The sequence below is a fragment of the Cylas formicarius genome, unplaced genomic scaffold (assembly GCF_029955315.1).
Source record: "Cylas formicarius isolate icCylForm1 unplaced genomic scaffold, icCylForm1.1 PGA_scaffold_4__25_contigs__length_36172078, whole genome shotgun sequence".
NCBI lineage: Eukaryota > Metazoa > Arthropoda > Insecta > Coleoptera > Brentidae > Cylas > Cylas formicarius.
This window is the reverse complement of record NW_026844334.1, coordinates 15,267,152-15,284,213: the sequence shown is the minus strand read 5'-3', so window position 1 is coordinate 15,284,213 and position 17,062 is coordinate 15,267,152. Positions and strand designations below refer to the sequence as shown.

Sequence of the window (17,062 nt, the reverse complement as noted above, 5' to 3'; positions counted from 1 at the left end):
CTCCCAGAAATAATTATCGATTTAAATTACGTTTTTCCATATCTTTGGGCGACCTCAAAAAACTTTAATTATCAAAGGAATATGTATAAAACAAATGAATGAAATGTCACAATATCAGACAAATAATACAGATATATTTACAAAATATCTAGTCAAAATTTTAAATTGCAAAAAGTCGTAGTTTAATTAAGATAACTACTTACAATTTACTTAAGTTTAGAACTTTCAACTTTTATTAAAAAAGACAAAATTGCAGAAAAAAATAGAAACAAATCGAAACAGCCCAGGGGCTTGAACCATTATTGTTTTACGAGTGAAAAGAGTTTCGTTGTCAAGATTTATTGAAAATTTTCAGACCGAATTTAAAAACATTCTATTGGTCCCGAATTTCGCAACTGAAAACCTTCGCGAATACGAATGAAACAATCTGATGCAAATTTCTAGTATTTCGTCTTTTAAGTATTAACACGGACCATAAACTGTAATTCCAAAGAAAAGCTGCAATACAGTGTCATATTTATATAAGTTAAGGAGGTCTAAAAAATTGATTTTGCTGACCATTTGCCATGAATTAAAAATAAGCAGTTGGATGATCGTGACTTTACTTATCAAATGTCACCCCTGAACCGATCACGGGGATCATAACTAATAAATCATTTTCCACCTTTGTTCCCTCTATTCAGGTCGAACAAACCTGCGCGTATAGAAAGAATACGAAAAGAAATGCCAAAATAAGATTTTCTCATAAGGTTCCCCTTTGTAGGCGTTTTGTTTATTTCGCGTACGATATATATCTGTGTCTACCTTATGATTAATAATGCCGAGCGAATATAAATTTTTTGACTCCCCCTATCATGGCATTTTCTATTTCTTACATGTTCTGCTCGGGTGGTGACAATTTTTTCTCAGCAACACCATTTAAATTTAAAAAATATTTTTTAAATTTAAAAATTGCGTACTGACGGTGAATGAAGTTGCATCGGCTGAAGCTTTTTCAGCGTGGCGGATTTGCCGCTTCGTTAGTATACCACTTTAAATGCAATGTGATTTTCAACAGTGCTATTGACTTGTGACTGCCGTTGTATAATAATTCAACCTTATTTTTTGAGAAGAACTAACATTTGCTTATTTTTATGCAAAACATAGATGCGCCATGTATTAATCAGTTCTGTTGGGACCAGGTTCCGCGTTGTCTAACTCAGTCATAACTCGACTTGAAGCCCAGCCAGAAAGCGGAGTGCACAAAGGAGTTTATGAAATGGGGCAGTTAATAATAAAATAAAATAAGTTTATGACATGCGGCACTTATTCAGGCTAAGGGAACGCCGGAGCCTTTTACGTGAAAACAATAAATGAAAAACAAAAAAATAAAGAAACTGTTTTCTTTTTTACTGAATATCCCTGACGGTCAAACTCAAACTTAAACTCTATGGAATAAAATCATAACTATATCAAGTTCTCGTAACTCCAGACAAAACTTTTTTCTTCAAATTTGATGGTTGGCTTTGAAAACTCTCTTTGCAAGTTATTCCTTGATGATCTAGACGGTAGCTGTTATTGTTCATTACGCATGGATTACGTAATAAGCTCATAGTTGATAGCAGAATATTATGCAACCAGGGCAGTAAAGGGCATTTGAGTCACGAGTCTATTTGACACGAGCGGAGCACGTGTTTAATAAACGAATTACTTAAAAAGTTTGCCAAACGTTTGTGCATACTATACTTTTTCGACGACCGTCACGAAAAAATCACAATTTAACAAATTAAAAATAATAACAGATTATCAGATTACTAACTTCCGTACCATCCAAACAACATATTCACCAGTTGCCATTAAACCTACTCGTTTATCCGATCAGTTCTGCTATTGTTGTCTCTTTTTAACTGTGTATCGTAGACAGAGAGAAATGTATTCTGGATATGTCATAGAAACCACGGAATAATAGTATATTATGCAACAAGTGCGGTAAACGGCATTTGACTCACGAGTTTATTTGATGCGAGCAGAGCGCAGCGGAGCGAGTGTTTAATAAACGAGTGAGTTAAAAAGCTTACCGAACGTGTTGCATACGGCCGTTAGTTTTTGGGTACATTTTCGCAGAACGACACGAATACATTCACAATACATTCACTGACATAATTGCGAAACGTCACAATTCAAGGTATGGGAGTATGGGAAATATCCCCGAAAACCTGTGCGGTAAAATCCCGGAAATGTCCGAAGTGGCTCAGATCCGTGGGAAACGAAACTGAAGTGGTAAAGTGACGCTTCTCGTACGCTAGATCGATGTGTAATTAGGCATTTTACAGACGGGAGTAGAAAAACACAATTTTAAAACGTTATCTTGTTTATTTAACTTTCACAATTGATCATTAAGTAATTTTTTGTAAATAGAGGATAGATTAAGAGGATTAAATTTTTAAGATCGTATAAGAAGAAAATGCAAGTCCTAACCTTCAATTTTGTTTTGTTGGTAGACATGGATATTTGAAAATGGTACAATTGGTCTTGGCAAGATATTAAAAAACTGCAAAAAAAACTAAGTTCATGCGAACGGTATGTAAAATTTCTGTGGGAAACTTAAATTATAAATGTCATTTTACTTACCAACCAGTCCACTAGATTTTTATTGTAGCTTGTAGCATGTAGTATTTAAATTGTCTGATATATTGCAAATATTTTTCTGTGTATTAGTGCGGTAAAATCCCCGAAAACAACCAATTGCTCCCAAACTCGTGCGGTAAAATCCAGGAAAATGTCCGAAGTTCCTCGGATCCGCGGGAAACGAAACTGACATGGTAAAGTGGCGCTTCTCGCACGCTAGATCGATGTATAATTAGGTATTTTACAGAAAGGAATAGGAGAAAAACTTTACACAAACGCCTATGTCTCTGCAGTCATGCATAAACCAAGGGTGGCACCACTGATCAAAATTAGGCAAATATTCGGGTATACTTCAACTGCCGTTTTGTTTATACCAAAAATACTTTTTCGAAGAAACGGCCCAAAATATTTTATTCGACGGCTCGTTCTGCTTAACCTGCCCTCCACCGTGAACCGCACTGTATACCTAATTGAATGAGAAATGCAAATATTGCTGCCGCGTTTTAATGAAGCGGAATAACCCGCCAATTTTAACGCTATTAAAAACGTGAGGTAGTTTTAATAATTCATCGGCAACGGAGAAAAGAGGAAAAACATACATTGCCTCGGTAAAACTTTTCTTTGCGGCTGTAAATTTTCGACTTTCCAACTTCGACGTGAATGGACGTTGTTTCGTGTTGCCATAATTGAAAAAACTTATACGTATATACTGGAAGTGCATTTAGGTGTGAAAATGCCTTATAAAACACTCGGAAAAATAACCGGCAGTAGGGGAATACAAAGAATTTTTATTTTTGCTAGAAATAAGAAATATATTTCTCAAGGTACCAAACTTGGTGCTTTTGTGGGTTACGTTCGTTTTTATTCCAAAATTCATTAAATTTACTTGTAAATCCATTTCAGAAATGATGATTTACGGCGCACTAAAATTAGCCTTAAATTCCCGATAAATTAAGTACGTATCATCAATCATCAATCAACTATTTAAATAATTTAACCATAAAAGCATTCTCGGTTCAAATAATTTTTTAAAAAGTAAGAGTGTAATAATTAATATGCAAGTACAAGGACACGAAGAATATGAAGACATAGGGGAAATAAAAATGCTCTATGATCAATTCAATTTGTGGCCCACACAAGTAAGATATAAAATCTATAAAAATGCTGCAAATGCGAGGCAACATTACAATATTACATATGCAATGAGTGTTATGTCCCCTTTAATTTTTTTTGAATCAAAAACACTTTTATGAGTTAATAATTTTAAAGATTAAGCCTTAAAAAAAAACAAATAAATAATCATACATACCGCGACCAATAGCGCCTTTTCAAAATATTATATTAACCAAATTTTTTTCCTTGATATTTTAGGCGATAGGATAAGATATCGAGATAGGCTTTACACTAGATTATTTATTATATTTTAAGAAAAATTTCATTATGAATCATTTAATCTTTTAAAACATTTTGCAATTTTTTGTTATATCAAAAATCGTGCCTAAGAAATAAACATATCACGGCTAACATGGGTCTGATAGATGAAGTTTATTAAAATTCGTTCAGTGGTTTAGGGAATTCCAGCTCTTTATTCATAAATGGAGATTGAATAAACCCCATCACTTTATTTTAATATATACAGTGTGTCCCACTTAAGAAATGCACACCCTTATAAAATCTTTGTTTATGGTTCGATTTTGATAATTTTTTTGTGGGACAGGTCTCTGAAAAATACTCTAAAATCTTGTTTTGCTTATTGCTTCAATGTCATGACCGACGGAGACTATTTAACACAAGAGAGAGAAGAGAGAAGTACTATTAGGATCAATTGGCAACGAATTCTTATTAAGGTGCGCTTAGAACCCAACTACACCAATTTTTATAATGTTTCAATTCAATTGTTTTTTGTTTATTGATCTCTCAAAAACGCACTAAAACCTTATGTTTCTTATTACAACAACCTGAAGTCATGGCTGACTGGGACTAACTGTTAATGTCAAATATTGAGAAGGGCTGTTAGGGATTTTTTTAAGAATAAAAACGAATTATTATTCAGGGCTGCGTAAAACCTAACTATACTAGTATCCATGAAGTCGTAGAATGTTTGATTATTGCTGAATTTTGATAATTCTTTTTTATTGGACAGATTTCCCTGAAAGACACTAACGATTTTCTTAAATTTAAATATGATTAGAGAGAATTAGATATGAACTAAACAGACTTTACAACGCTGTATTTTTTTAATTAAAAAGGATTTTTAATTCTCATAAATATCAAAATCGATTGGCGTTGACATACTGTTTCCTTTGTAAAACCAAGTTTGCCATGGAGAAACAAATATTCGAATTTCAAATTCACTCACTAATTTATATTTTAATTTTGTTTACATCTTTCGAATACTAAGATTTATTCATGCTGTTGTTTTAAGATGATCGTAAAAAATAAATGTCCCTTGAAAAGCCTTTTTTATCATTATTTTTGAAATTTGTATAATTAAAATTTACAATATTTATTTTTATAAAACATTAAAAACTTGGTCATTGGTCTAGTTACTTTCAGGTAGTCCTAAACACGAATCTGTTGCCATTTTTAATTTGAAAAAATCTCTAAAATATTTTTTTGGTTTTCCACTCCAAAAAACTGTGTTAGTTAGCCATGACTTTAGTCGATGCTATACAAAAAAACCGTTTCATTTCTCTTAGTCAGATCTATCCGGCAAAAAATAATTATTAAAATTGAGCCATAAACAAATATGCTACAGGAGATATTTCGAGTATCCTGTATTCGAAGTTCATGGAAATTAGTAATTAAAGATTTTACAACGATGTACAGACTTAAGCGGGGCGCAAACGATATTTCAAACACCCTGTATTTATTTTCAATTAATGGTTTTTATAAATCCCTAATAGCACTTCTCTCTTCTCTCTCTTTTGTTAAATAGTCTCAACAAAAAAATCGAAATGAAACCCGAAACAAAGATTTTAGAAGGCACAGTCCTCAGTGGGACACACTGTATATCAAAAAGTGTGAATTTTACTCAAATAGCGTTAAAAAGTCCCCTGGCGATCATCTTGAAAATCCTAAAATATTGTTCTCGGTCTTTATTTACGCACCCGTAATAAAATATTTTACCGCAAGTCTCAACGACGAATAGTTTCGGAAATACAGTAGTTTCTTATCTGACCATCCCGCACAAGTACAAACAAATTAAGAAATAGAAAAAACCGGTGCGAGGGACAGATACGATTTGACATCGCAGAACATCTTTTTGTTGTTCTTAAGTTATCTTCCCAAAGTGCATAAAATAGTATAAAACAGGGCACTAAAGTTTCCTTTCGTTTGCTCTTAAGTGGCGGTATTTACTATACTTAAAAAATTAGATACTGAAAGGTAGTTTGATCAGCGTTTTGGACAAAATCTCGTATAAAAACCGCTTTCCCCGAATTTTATTTAAATTTTTGTTACTATTGCTTTCGACGATTTTATGTGCATTTTAAAAAGAAAGCGCGAAATATTTAGGTCAAGGCCGACGCATCGATCAAACTGAAACGATATCGAAACGTAAGAGAATCGGTAAATAAGCGACTAAATCTTTAATCAAAGAAGTACAAAGCGGTAGGCTCTCATTCTATATAGAGATCCCAAAGATAATTTGTGATTATCGTTGAAGAGCTGGAGCAGCAATTTTAAATCTTGATATCTGCCGTTTGACCCGACTTTATAAGATCCCTAATGAGGTTGTTTTATTCTGCAAGTTCATATCGAGCTAATCTGCAGAATAGTTAGAGTGGCCAGTTGAAGCGCGCAAAATTTGTCTCATTGTTTCAAATAGTTACTGGAACCACAACAACCGCTACTGTACTAAATATTTCTTCTACATACTCGCACGATCATTAACAAGATGGCTTTCGAAAAATCGTCGGTGGGCGGGGTAAATTCGCAGCGCGTAGCGCGAAACAGCTTTTTATTTTAAAAAGAATGATGCGCTTCGCGGTTTCTTGTCCTAGAGGGACGCGTTGTTTTTCTATCGTGCTCCTGGGTGCCACTACGAAACTTTCGCAAATTTGATGTAATTTAATTGTGCATGCACCCTGTATAAAGTGTCTTTCATATGCATCTCGTCGAACTTCGAAGTGTACAAAATTTGTGCAAATAATAGCGATTTCCAGTGATATTTCTTCAAATATCTCGGGTACCTTATATGATAGACGAAACCTGAAACTATTTCTCGACACAATTTATAGTTTTTCTGTTACGGCTCATACTTTACCCACGAAAATGGCAGTTTTCAAGATCCTTTATATTTTTTGCCCATTACTGACACACCCTGTATATAATTGAAAAACCGCCAGAAGTAAAGATTATAGTCCTCGATCCCCCACGTTTCCCGATCCAAGAATTTTTCCAATAGAGTAACTCGTTTTCGAGAAAATTCTTTTCTGAAACTATGCAGTACGTCGTAATAGTAAATGACGTCATCGCGTATAGACTGAGGCAGAGGAATAGTACTTTTTATATGGATTTTTTCAAATATTTCGAGCAGCGTGTGTGATAGACGAAAACTGCAAATACAGAAATTGTAGCTCTTCATGCGACCTATCACACTGTTTGAACCGGTTACGAATTTTGATCGACGATTTTTAAATTCTTTTAGATTTTTGTTCATAACTATATATAATAAAAAAATACATAAAATGAAAGTTATAGCCCCGGATCGCCGGCGTCTCACGGTTCCAAAATTTTGCCGATCAAGTGAATGGTTATGGAGAAAAACATATTTTTCTGAAAGCCAAAATAACCAAAAAAAAAAAACAATTTTTTTTAAATACTTGTTGAAATTTGATCGTACCCAGTTTCTACTATTTAAATATGCGCACGGACTTCTCTGCTAAATTTGAACTTGATATCTGCAAATCATATTCATTTCATATTATTCTTATTTATTTATTTCATATTATTATTATAGCCAATTTTCACTAATAGGGGGACCCATTTTTCAGTTTTTTTATATTTACGGCGCACCCCGTACATTTTTGAAAAATTGTCAAGAACAAACAAGAATTTTTTCGATCTCGTAAATGGTTTTTGAAAAATTATCGCGATTTTTAATTTTTATAAAATCCTTTCCAACCCCTCAGCACCCCCATTTTCAATAGGTTCCGTCACGGGGCAAAGTTGCATAGATGTGTCAAATATTAAATCGATTGCTTCAAACACTTATCGTGTTTCATAGCAATGTCTAAAAAACAGTCGAAAATCGCGAAAAAAAGATGGCTGTTATTCTTATATGCAATTTCTTATAGGGTTATGTATCTCGTGGAAGGTTAAAAAGGAGGTAAATCTCAATTTCGTAGTCCAAAAGGTTACAAAGTTATTCCGGAAAAACCAAAAGACGAGAACGGAGAACGGAGAACGTGGAACAGACAAAAAAACGACGGCCACCTAGCGTTACCGAGATATAACATTTTTATAGGAGCGTAGATACTTTCAAAAAAATCTATTTCATCCATTTTGGAAAGTAACAAGATTGCTTTCGAAAAATTGTTGATAGGCGGGGCAAGTTCGTCGCGAGTAGTGCGAATCAGCTTTTTATTTCCAAAAGACGACGATTCGGGGTTTCTTGTTTTAGAAGGACACATTGTTTTTCTATCGTTGCTCCTGCGGACCACTATGGAACTTTGTACAAGTAATAACGATTGCCAATGATATTTTTTCAAGTAACTTGCGCACACTGTATGACAGACAAAACCTGAAACCCTCTCGATCCAGTTTACGTTTAAACCAAATTATCCCACGTTTTATACTTTTTCATTTACAGCTAATAATTGTCCCACGAAAACTGTAATTTAAGGGTCTTTTTAATTTTTTGCCCATAATCGATACACTCTATACGTAATTGGAAAAATGCCGGAAATAGAGGGTATAGTCCTGAATCTCACGCGTTTCCTGGTCCGAGAATTTTTCCAATGGTTTTCGAGAAAATATTTTTTTTCTGAAACTACGCAGTACGCCGAGTAGTCAATGACGTCATCGCGTCTACACTGCAATGCATTTTTTGAAATATCTCCAGCAGCGTGTGTGACAGACCAAAACCGTAAATACAAAAATTGTAGCTCTTGATGCGGTCTATAAAACTGTTTAAACCAGTTAGTCATATTTTTTACAAACTTTGACTTACGGCCAATAATTTACTCTGAAAACAACAATTTTCAGGGTCATTTACATTTTTGTCCATAACTAACAAACCCTGGATATAATCAAAAAAATGTTAGAAATAAAAGTTATAGTACTGGATCTTCCGCATCTGCTGGTTAAAGGATTTCAACTATCGGAATAATGTTTTTCCAGAAATTTTTTTTTTCTGGAAACCAAAATAACTCCAAAAAATACTTTGAGCTACGTGATCGCAGCCAGCTTTAATGGTTTAAATGTTTGTCCTGACTTCTGCTTCTCTGCTAAATCTGAAGTCGGTAGCTGCAAATTTAGGGCACCTATTACGGTTTATAATATTGCACGGTATATCGCGAACACCCTGTACAATAGGTAAAACCTTAAATGCAAAGGCCTTAGCTCGCTATACGACCTATATTTTGGTGTAAAACAAATTGACTTCTGAATCGCAGCCTCCTAGTTATGGTAAATTTTCATTAAAAGAGAAACCCCATTTTCAGTTTTTTGCCAACATTGGCCACATCTTGTACATTTTTAAAAATTGTCAAGAATAAAAGTTTTTCCGAGAAATGATTTTTTTTTAGATCCATGCAAACGCCGTTTTTATTTTTTTTTTAAATACTTCCCGATCTGCCAGCTCCCCCAATTTCAGTAGGTTCCGTTAGGGACGACACACTATTTGCTTGCCAAATATGAAGTCGATAGCTTCAATTTCGGACACTTATAGTGTACGATGTACGAAAAGCAGTGGAAAATCGCGAAAAAAAGATAGATGTCAATTTCTGATCGCGGCCATTTCCTATAGGCTTATGTGTCTCATGGCCAGTTTAAAAGGAGCAAAACTTCAGCTCCCTCACTCAAACCATTCAGAAGTTATTAGCGATGTTATGGAGCGTCGACAGAGAACAAAGAATAGAGAACGGAGAACAGCCAAAAAATTAAAACGTTTATTTTTCGACACTGATTCCATCGGTACCAACGCGGTATACGCGCTTGGCAACGAAACGCGTATACTTTTGAAAAATTTGATTTCATCGACTTTTCGAAAAGACCAAGCACAAGAGATCAAGAGTCATGAAGCCATTTTTAAGTGTGCGATAAGCACAACTTACGCTTGTTGCTCTTGAGTGGAAGAGGGTGAGAGAAAGCCGGAGGAGAAATTGGGTAATTTCTCCAAGGCATTTTGTTAAGCGTTTAACTTCCAAGTGTGAGCAATGAATATGCCAAATGGTCAAACGTCGGAACGAAAATATATTTATTTATATTCTATTCTGTAGGCTCTGGTTACCTAACTTTTCTAATAAATTTCTACCATATTAAGATTATAAAAACTGAACTTACCTAACAACGCCTGGAAGAGTCGTGATTTGAAGATCCTGATCACTCGTTCTATGGCTTGTCGCAAAGTTTGGTCCTGCGGTCGTATTAATTTAGAATGATAATCTTCTAGTAGTTCCAAGGCACGGTGGGCTTCTGGAAATAAAATTTTATAGGTACTTAAATGTCAACCATATGTACTTAACATTATGGGTTTATAGGTCCTTTCTAAATCCAGTTTAATCTGCTATTGTGTAGAAATATACTGACACAATTTTTTTCTTAGAAAACATTTTAAAGCTTGCCATCTTTTCAGACAATGTGTCTAAAAAGGCCGAATCAATTACTCAACCTTTATGAAACGCCTTCACTTTGAAGGATATTTGTGGCGTCACGTCTCAGATGATTGATTAACGCCATTGATGCTATAAAACCGGAGCCATAGAGGTCGTCCCTTTATAAACAAATTCCTGGACAAATTGAAACTTATTTATTCGTTTGGTGCTTTTTGTGCGAAAATAATGCTTTTTGTGACGATAAAGTTTTCATTTTGGTAGGGCTAATCACTTCATGTCGAGCTGAATATAAAATGCAAAACAAAATATTTTATAATGAATCTTTTGATAGGTTTTGTGATTGCTATTATATGATTTCATAATTATCAACAAATGATATCTTAAATAGTTTGAAATTTTAATTTAATTAATTTAATTAAACACTAGCTCCGCTACGCTCCGCTCGTGTCAAATAAACTTATGAGTCAAATGCCGTTTACCGCAGTTGTTGCACAATATACTATTGTACACTTGTGAAACATCTACAAACTAACCAAAAATCGAAAAATCAACCATAAGAAAAATAAAAGTTAGAAAGTCGATTTACTGATGAAAAACGAAATCCGCCATTTGCGGTTTTTCGCCGATATTTCCCAAATCAACTGACCCATAGTAAATCTGAAGCCGGTTATGAAATACACTTTATCAAAGAAACTTCCACAGGCTACTGTAATACTTTTTACAAAGCTTCTGGATTCCTCCTACGTCGGTTTTGGTTGAGTTCAACATTTGTGGTATAGTTCGCCAATCATCCTGTTGGCTTCTTCAGAGCTTCACTGAAACAGTTTCAGTCACGCACTGTTTTTCGTACAATCCGAGGCAAGTGCATCTCCTGTTATTTCCAGTTTCTAAATGTGTTCAAAACTCTTTGTCTCGAAAGTTCTATAATCTCTGTAAGAATAAAAAAATCAAAGACCTCATTTTTTGTGTGACTTCAGAGGAAGAAACCCAAGGGCGAAAGGTCAGGGAGCTAGCTTAATAAAATAACTCTTTCGGCAAAGTGCTCGCTTAACAAGTTTTTAACTTGAAACTACTTATTAAAATACAACTTTGATACTTCGAATTGTTTTACTTCAAAATCATAGCTCTCCTTAGATGGAACAAAACTGGAAAAATTTTACGCTTTTTCCAGATTTCGCAAAATCCAATTATCCTAAATATTTTCCAAACCAATTGATCAATCTTAAATCTGAAGCCGATTACCACATGCTAAATTTCCTCTAAAATGTTCCCCACTTAACACTGAGGAGCAGAGATCCCTGTATAAAGAAGCTAATCTGAAACACATTGTATATCATAATTTTTAGAGTCTGCTTTTCATTTCTTATTACGTATTCTTATACATATTTAGCTTCAAAAATAAATGCAAGTGAAATGATCAAACTTGCTCCACATTCCTTTGCTGACTACCTTTAGTCATACATAAATAACAATGACAGAAAAAAATGTTCATCAGATAACAAAGGCGGTTTTTTGATCATTTTGTGTTCTTAAATTAGAGTTGGAAAATATTTGTGATTAGCATAGAGTATATGTTAGATAAATATGATAAATTTTAGAAACATAAACCAGACGCAATTGCAAATATTGTAGTTATATTACGAAAATGGAAACAATAACAGGTAGGTCACCCTATTGCTTTTTGCATGTCTATTTTGTCGTCGATGATCCAAGAAAGCAGATTATAAATTTTTCAAAATAAATAAGAATTAAAAGTTCAGATTTTCACGAAATTATATATTTTGACATTACAATTGTTTCAACAACACCGTGTCTTTATCAAATGTGTGTTGTCGAAACAATTGTCATGTCAAAATATATAATTTCGTGAAAATCTGAACTTTTAGTTCTTATTTATTTTGATAAATGGGTTGTCATCAAGTAAAAGCCTCTGCAGTTGAATTCTATAAATTTTTGTCTGAATAATATTTATTACTGCTCAAAAAGTGGGGTGCAGGAAAAATAGAAGATATAGAATATAACATATAAAACGGGCGTTATTTTTGGTCACCCACAATAAAAAAGTTAATTCCATGAATGTTGGTTTTTATGTTCCAAATGTATTGTCCATTGTACCCAACTTTTTGACAGTCTTGATCCTCTTGATAGTTCTTTTCCTTAGATGTCATAGAGGTCTCAACTCACAAGGTCACCAAAGATCAGAATTTATTTTATTGTTCTTTCAATATGCTTTTCGATTGTTTATGCCAAAGATTAAAGCTATCAATTTTTCCATATGTCACTGAGTCTCAACAAATTGTTGTTACATCTATTACATGCTCGTTTGGGTGAAATTTTATCGACTTTTTTCTAAAAATGAAATTATGTTTGACGGGCCATTTATTATATTAGCTGTATCGAAAATATAAGAGTTGAAAGTATGATTTAAACATTTAATATTTTAATATTTAAATATTTCAGTGATTTTAAGGAATAAATATTCTCTTGATTAAAGTGAGTATAATCCAGTCATTTGATATATTACAATTTAGAAAATCTATACAAATACTATCTACAACATAACGTATTTTAATTACACACACCACTTGTAAATCTAGGCTACAGTCGTAACGAGAACCGCATGTAATTTATTATAAATTGGAAAAACGAGTACAGTGTTTTATCGATCGACGAATTGTTTTATTGCCCATGTGATTTTGTGACATTTTTATTATCGGTATTCCTGGCATTAAACCGCCCTGATTTGTGTCAATATGAACCACCGTTTAAATACACATGGATTTGTACTATCTTTTCCAAAAAAAAACGCATGTACAATATGGGAATTTTTTGATGTCGCAAAATTAATGAACTATGTTTTTTCAGGAAATGACGGCAAACATATACAAATATTTTATTTTGCATGACATGCTGAGTGCGTTCAAAACGGAGAAAATTCACTTTGTCGACTGTCGCTTTGCAGTATCAACTTTTTCAAGAGGAGTCTGCATTTAAAGGTATTATACGAAAAATGGCGAGGAAAAGTGACTTTTCTAGAAACTCGTCACGACTTTCTCCATCAAAAGCCGTTTCTTAAAAGCAGGAAACCAAAAATGATGGGATAAAAGACAGATAATTTAATATTTATCGAGAAGGAAATCTTATTTATTGTAAATCCAATTTTGCGGAAAAAATAACAGCGAGATGCAATAAAATCGAGATTTTGTAGTATCGCTCTTTAGGCACAACGTATTAGGAATTTTATTAGTAATCCTAACTTCTGTATTTTTATACAATTCGTAACGAAAAGTTGAAAAAATAGGAACTTTCTTTGGATTCATATTTTTAATATCGGTGAAAAATACTTGGTAATATACAGGATATCCTAAATGTTATGGAACAAATTAATAATAATAATAATAATAATAATAATAATAATAATAATAATAACAAAATTAATAAGAATCTATTATCAAAGGCGAAGTCTCAGTCAACCTCCAATTACTACCTATATATTAATTATTCATATAATAAGAAAGAATTTGTTTAGAACAGTTAACAGTTAAGTCAGTACAATAAAATATACACATAAAAATAAATACAAAAGAAAAAATAGAAATTACAAAATATGCTCCTACTATTATACTACTACTATATATCAGCTACGTTAGTTACCGCAGCCTTTTTGAAGCTTATAGAAGGCAAATCTTCAAGGCTATTAACAACTATCTGAATCCCTGTCGCGTGTGAGGTATAGCTATTAGCAAAAATAGTATATTATGCAACAAGTGCAGTAAACGTCATTTGACTCACGAGTTTATTTGACACGAGCGGAGCGCAGCGGAACGAGTTTTCAATAAGCGAGTGAGTTAAAAAGTTTACCGTACGTGTTGCATACTATACTTTTTCTACGACCGTTAGTTTTTGGGTACATTTTCGCAAAACAACACGAATACATTCACTGACATGACCGTCAGAATTGACAAACGTCAAAATTCAAAGCGTGGAAATATCTTCGAAAACACTCGATTGCTCCCAAATCCGTGCGGTAAAATCCCGGAAATGTCCGAAGTGGATCAGATTCATGGGAAACGAAACTCACGTGGTAAAGTGATGCTTCCCGCACGCTAGATCGGTGGGTAATTAGGTATTTTACAGACGGGAGTAGAAAAAAATATTTGACTGTAGTATTTGAATTTTTTTTAATTCAACTTTTTCAAGAGAGGCCTTCTTCCGGAAATTTCACAGTCAATTATACCTACAATTTTAGACACACCATTTCCTGATTGTCTGGATTATATTCCGGAGCTTTTCCCTATTTATAAAATTATTTTCGTTTTTCCCTATTTGATAGGTTGCCAGGCAAGTGCGATAGAAGGGGTACATGAAAATATTCCAATTTTCAATCGCGCCCTGAAGATCTGAATCTAAAAGTGTCATGACAATCTTGTTTACAAAAAGTAGCGCAGATTCGCGAAAACTGAAAGTTTCTATTTTTGTGAATAACCGAGATACCGCCGAATTGAAATTAAAATGAGACATACTTTACATATTCCTTAAATATGCTCTTTTCCTTTTCGGAATTTTGTGAAACATTTACACGTGTTAGGATGTCTGTTTTCTTTTCATTTGTAATGCTGTTTTCTTGTTTCCCACTCGACAATTGTACTTTGTCGGTAGCGAGCTATAAGTAACATGTAGAAACAAAATAACATAGATGAAATGACAATTTCTCCTGCGTTTACTGAAAATAAACATAAAATGAACTATCGAATTCCGAAAACTGGAAAAATACGAAGAAAATTCACGCTTGAATGAGAACGCTAACTACCAGAGCGTCGCAAGATGGCCAGTCAAATCAACATTTCACTCGATTACCTAAAATAATACGGCTTGAACGACATTGATTTGCTTCACATGTTTTTTGAGCTCTAATGTGTAAAGCGTACTAAATGTGCTTTTTTTTTGTAGCAAAAGAGCGCTATAAAATATCAGTGTTTGTAAAAATCTAGCAAACCCATAAAATCGTGTAGTTCGGAAAATTCAAACGGACCAATTATTTTGTTATGGGTTCCCGATTGAAATTTTCATTCACAAAATATTTTTAATCTTACTTCAAGCGCTGCAATCATAACATTATTTCGGGAATCGCTCCAACTTTGATAAATAATTCCCTTCATAAAATAAATATAAGGTAATCATTGAACTTCAACTGTAAAACAATTTCCGGTAAAACAATAAACTAATTTATTTGCCAGCCAGTGAATAATTTGCCTCTAGCAAAATAAATGTTGTATGGTGGGAAGCAAAAATTTATGTCGTTTTAAACTACTTGGTTATGGAAGTGTAGTACATATATTTATATTTAGTAAATCGATTATGGAGTTCAGTTGCAATACCTATATTAAAAATACTAGCAGAATATTAGAAAAACAGATAAATTGACTGAAATCGTAATGTTTTATAGGAAACCAAATTAATTATAAGCCCAGAAAATATGGCTTACTTGCAGTAATGTAATCGCATTTTAGACTAATGGAATCCAAAATTAAATCCCGATAACGAAATAGCAGACGCCAAATAAACAGATTCACTTAAGTCAGCCAAATTGATCTGAGTCTTCGAAGCTGGGATGACATATTGGAGAACAGGAAAATAATATTGATTCTGGTGAAAAGTCAATAAAATGATATACTTCAAGGTGGTGCATTGGCAAAGCTACTTTTCATAATACATATGTGTATATTTGAGTTTATTTTAAATGAGGTTATGTTTAAAGTCTACAACAACTAGGACTCAATGCATCGTACGAACAACAAGATTGCCAATAACCAGTGAAAAACCTTTAGAAGCCTTGTTTATAATAAATTTAATTCTTACACTTAATTTTTGGTATCCAATAACAAAAATACTAAAAAACATGAAATGTAAGACCATTACAACCTGGCCAGAACCTACATATATATATCTAATTTTCTTGTAAAAATATCGCAATTCACTTAAATTGATGCAAAAGAAAACAGCGAAATGTGATATAAAAAACTTTGTTAAAGTAAATGTGAAACGCGAAATTGTGACAAAAATCAAATGCGAACCTTTCGAATTCAGTATTTCGAGTGTGCCTTATTCCTCACAATGACCGACAATGAAAGTGTTTATATGTGCAAGTTTATTTAATAGTTCTGGTCTTCCGTGATTGTACTTAAATTTAGAAAATGCTATTTCCGACGTCTGTCGTAGATATAAAATATATGTTGAACAAAACAATGGGCAGTTTGAACAAAACAAAAGGAATTTTGGCTGCTGATATCTATCACCTTATTCCATAGCTTGGGTAACGGAAACTGAAACTTGACTTGATTCGAAGTTAATTCAAAGTCACTTTCGAGCTAGTATTTCTGTTGACAATAAATATTCATATGAAAACATTCAGAACAAAAAGACTTGATTATCGTTACTTGAAACCAATTTTTGAAATCGAAGAAAATAAACTCAACGTCAATGATCAAAAAATCTAAAAATATATGTATTCAGTTGATTTTTGTATATTAATTACAGGCTAATGGTAAAATCCGCACATATATTCGTCACCGTTTCGGAATTATTTTTTGGAATTTTAAAAAAATCGATTCAATTTTTTTGCAATAAGAAAGTTCATATTTCTATGAAAACACTTCCAAAGCACCTTTTTAGGT

General features: G+C 33.3%; 1 protein-coding gene across 3 annotated transcripts in view; it reads right to left on the bottom strand.

The window, feature by feature from the left end:
- The window catches only part of LOC132700633 (disks large 1 tumor suppressor protein), a 413,177-nt gene that overhangs the window by 381,822 nt on the left and 14,293 nt on the right, over positions 1–17,062 (bottom strand). For all 3 annotated transcript variants that reach the window (XM_060668085.1, XM_060668083.1, XM_060668094.1), the window contains exon 2: positions 10,117–10,248. In XM_060668085.1, coding sequence (XP_060524068.1) covers positions 10,117–10,248 — 132 coding nt within the window. The remainder of the gene's footprint in view (positions 1–10,116; positions 10,249–17,062) is intronic.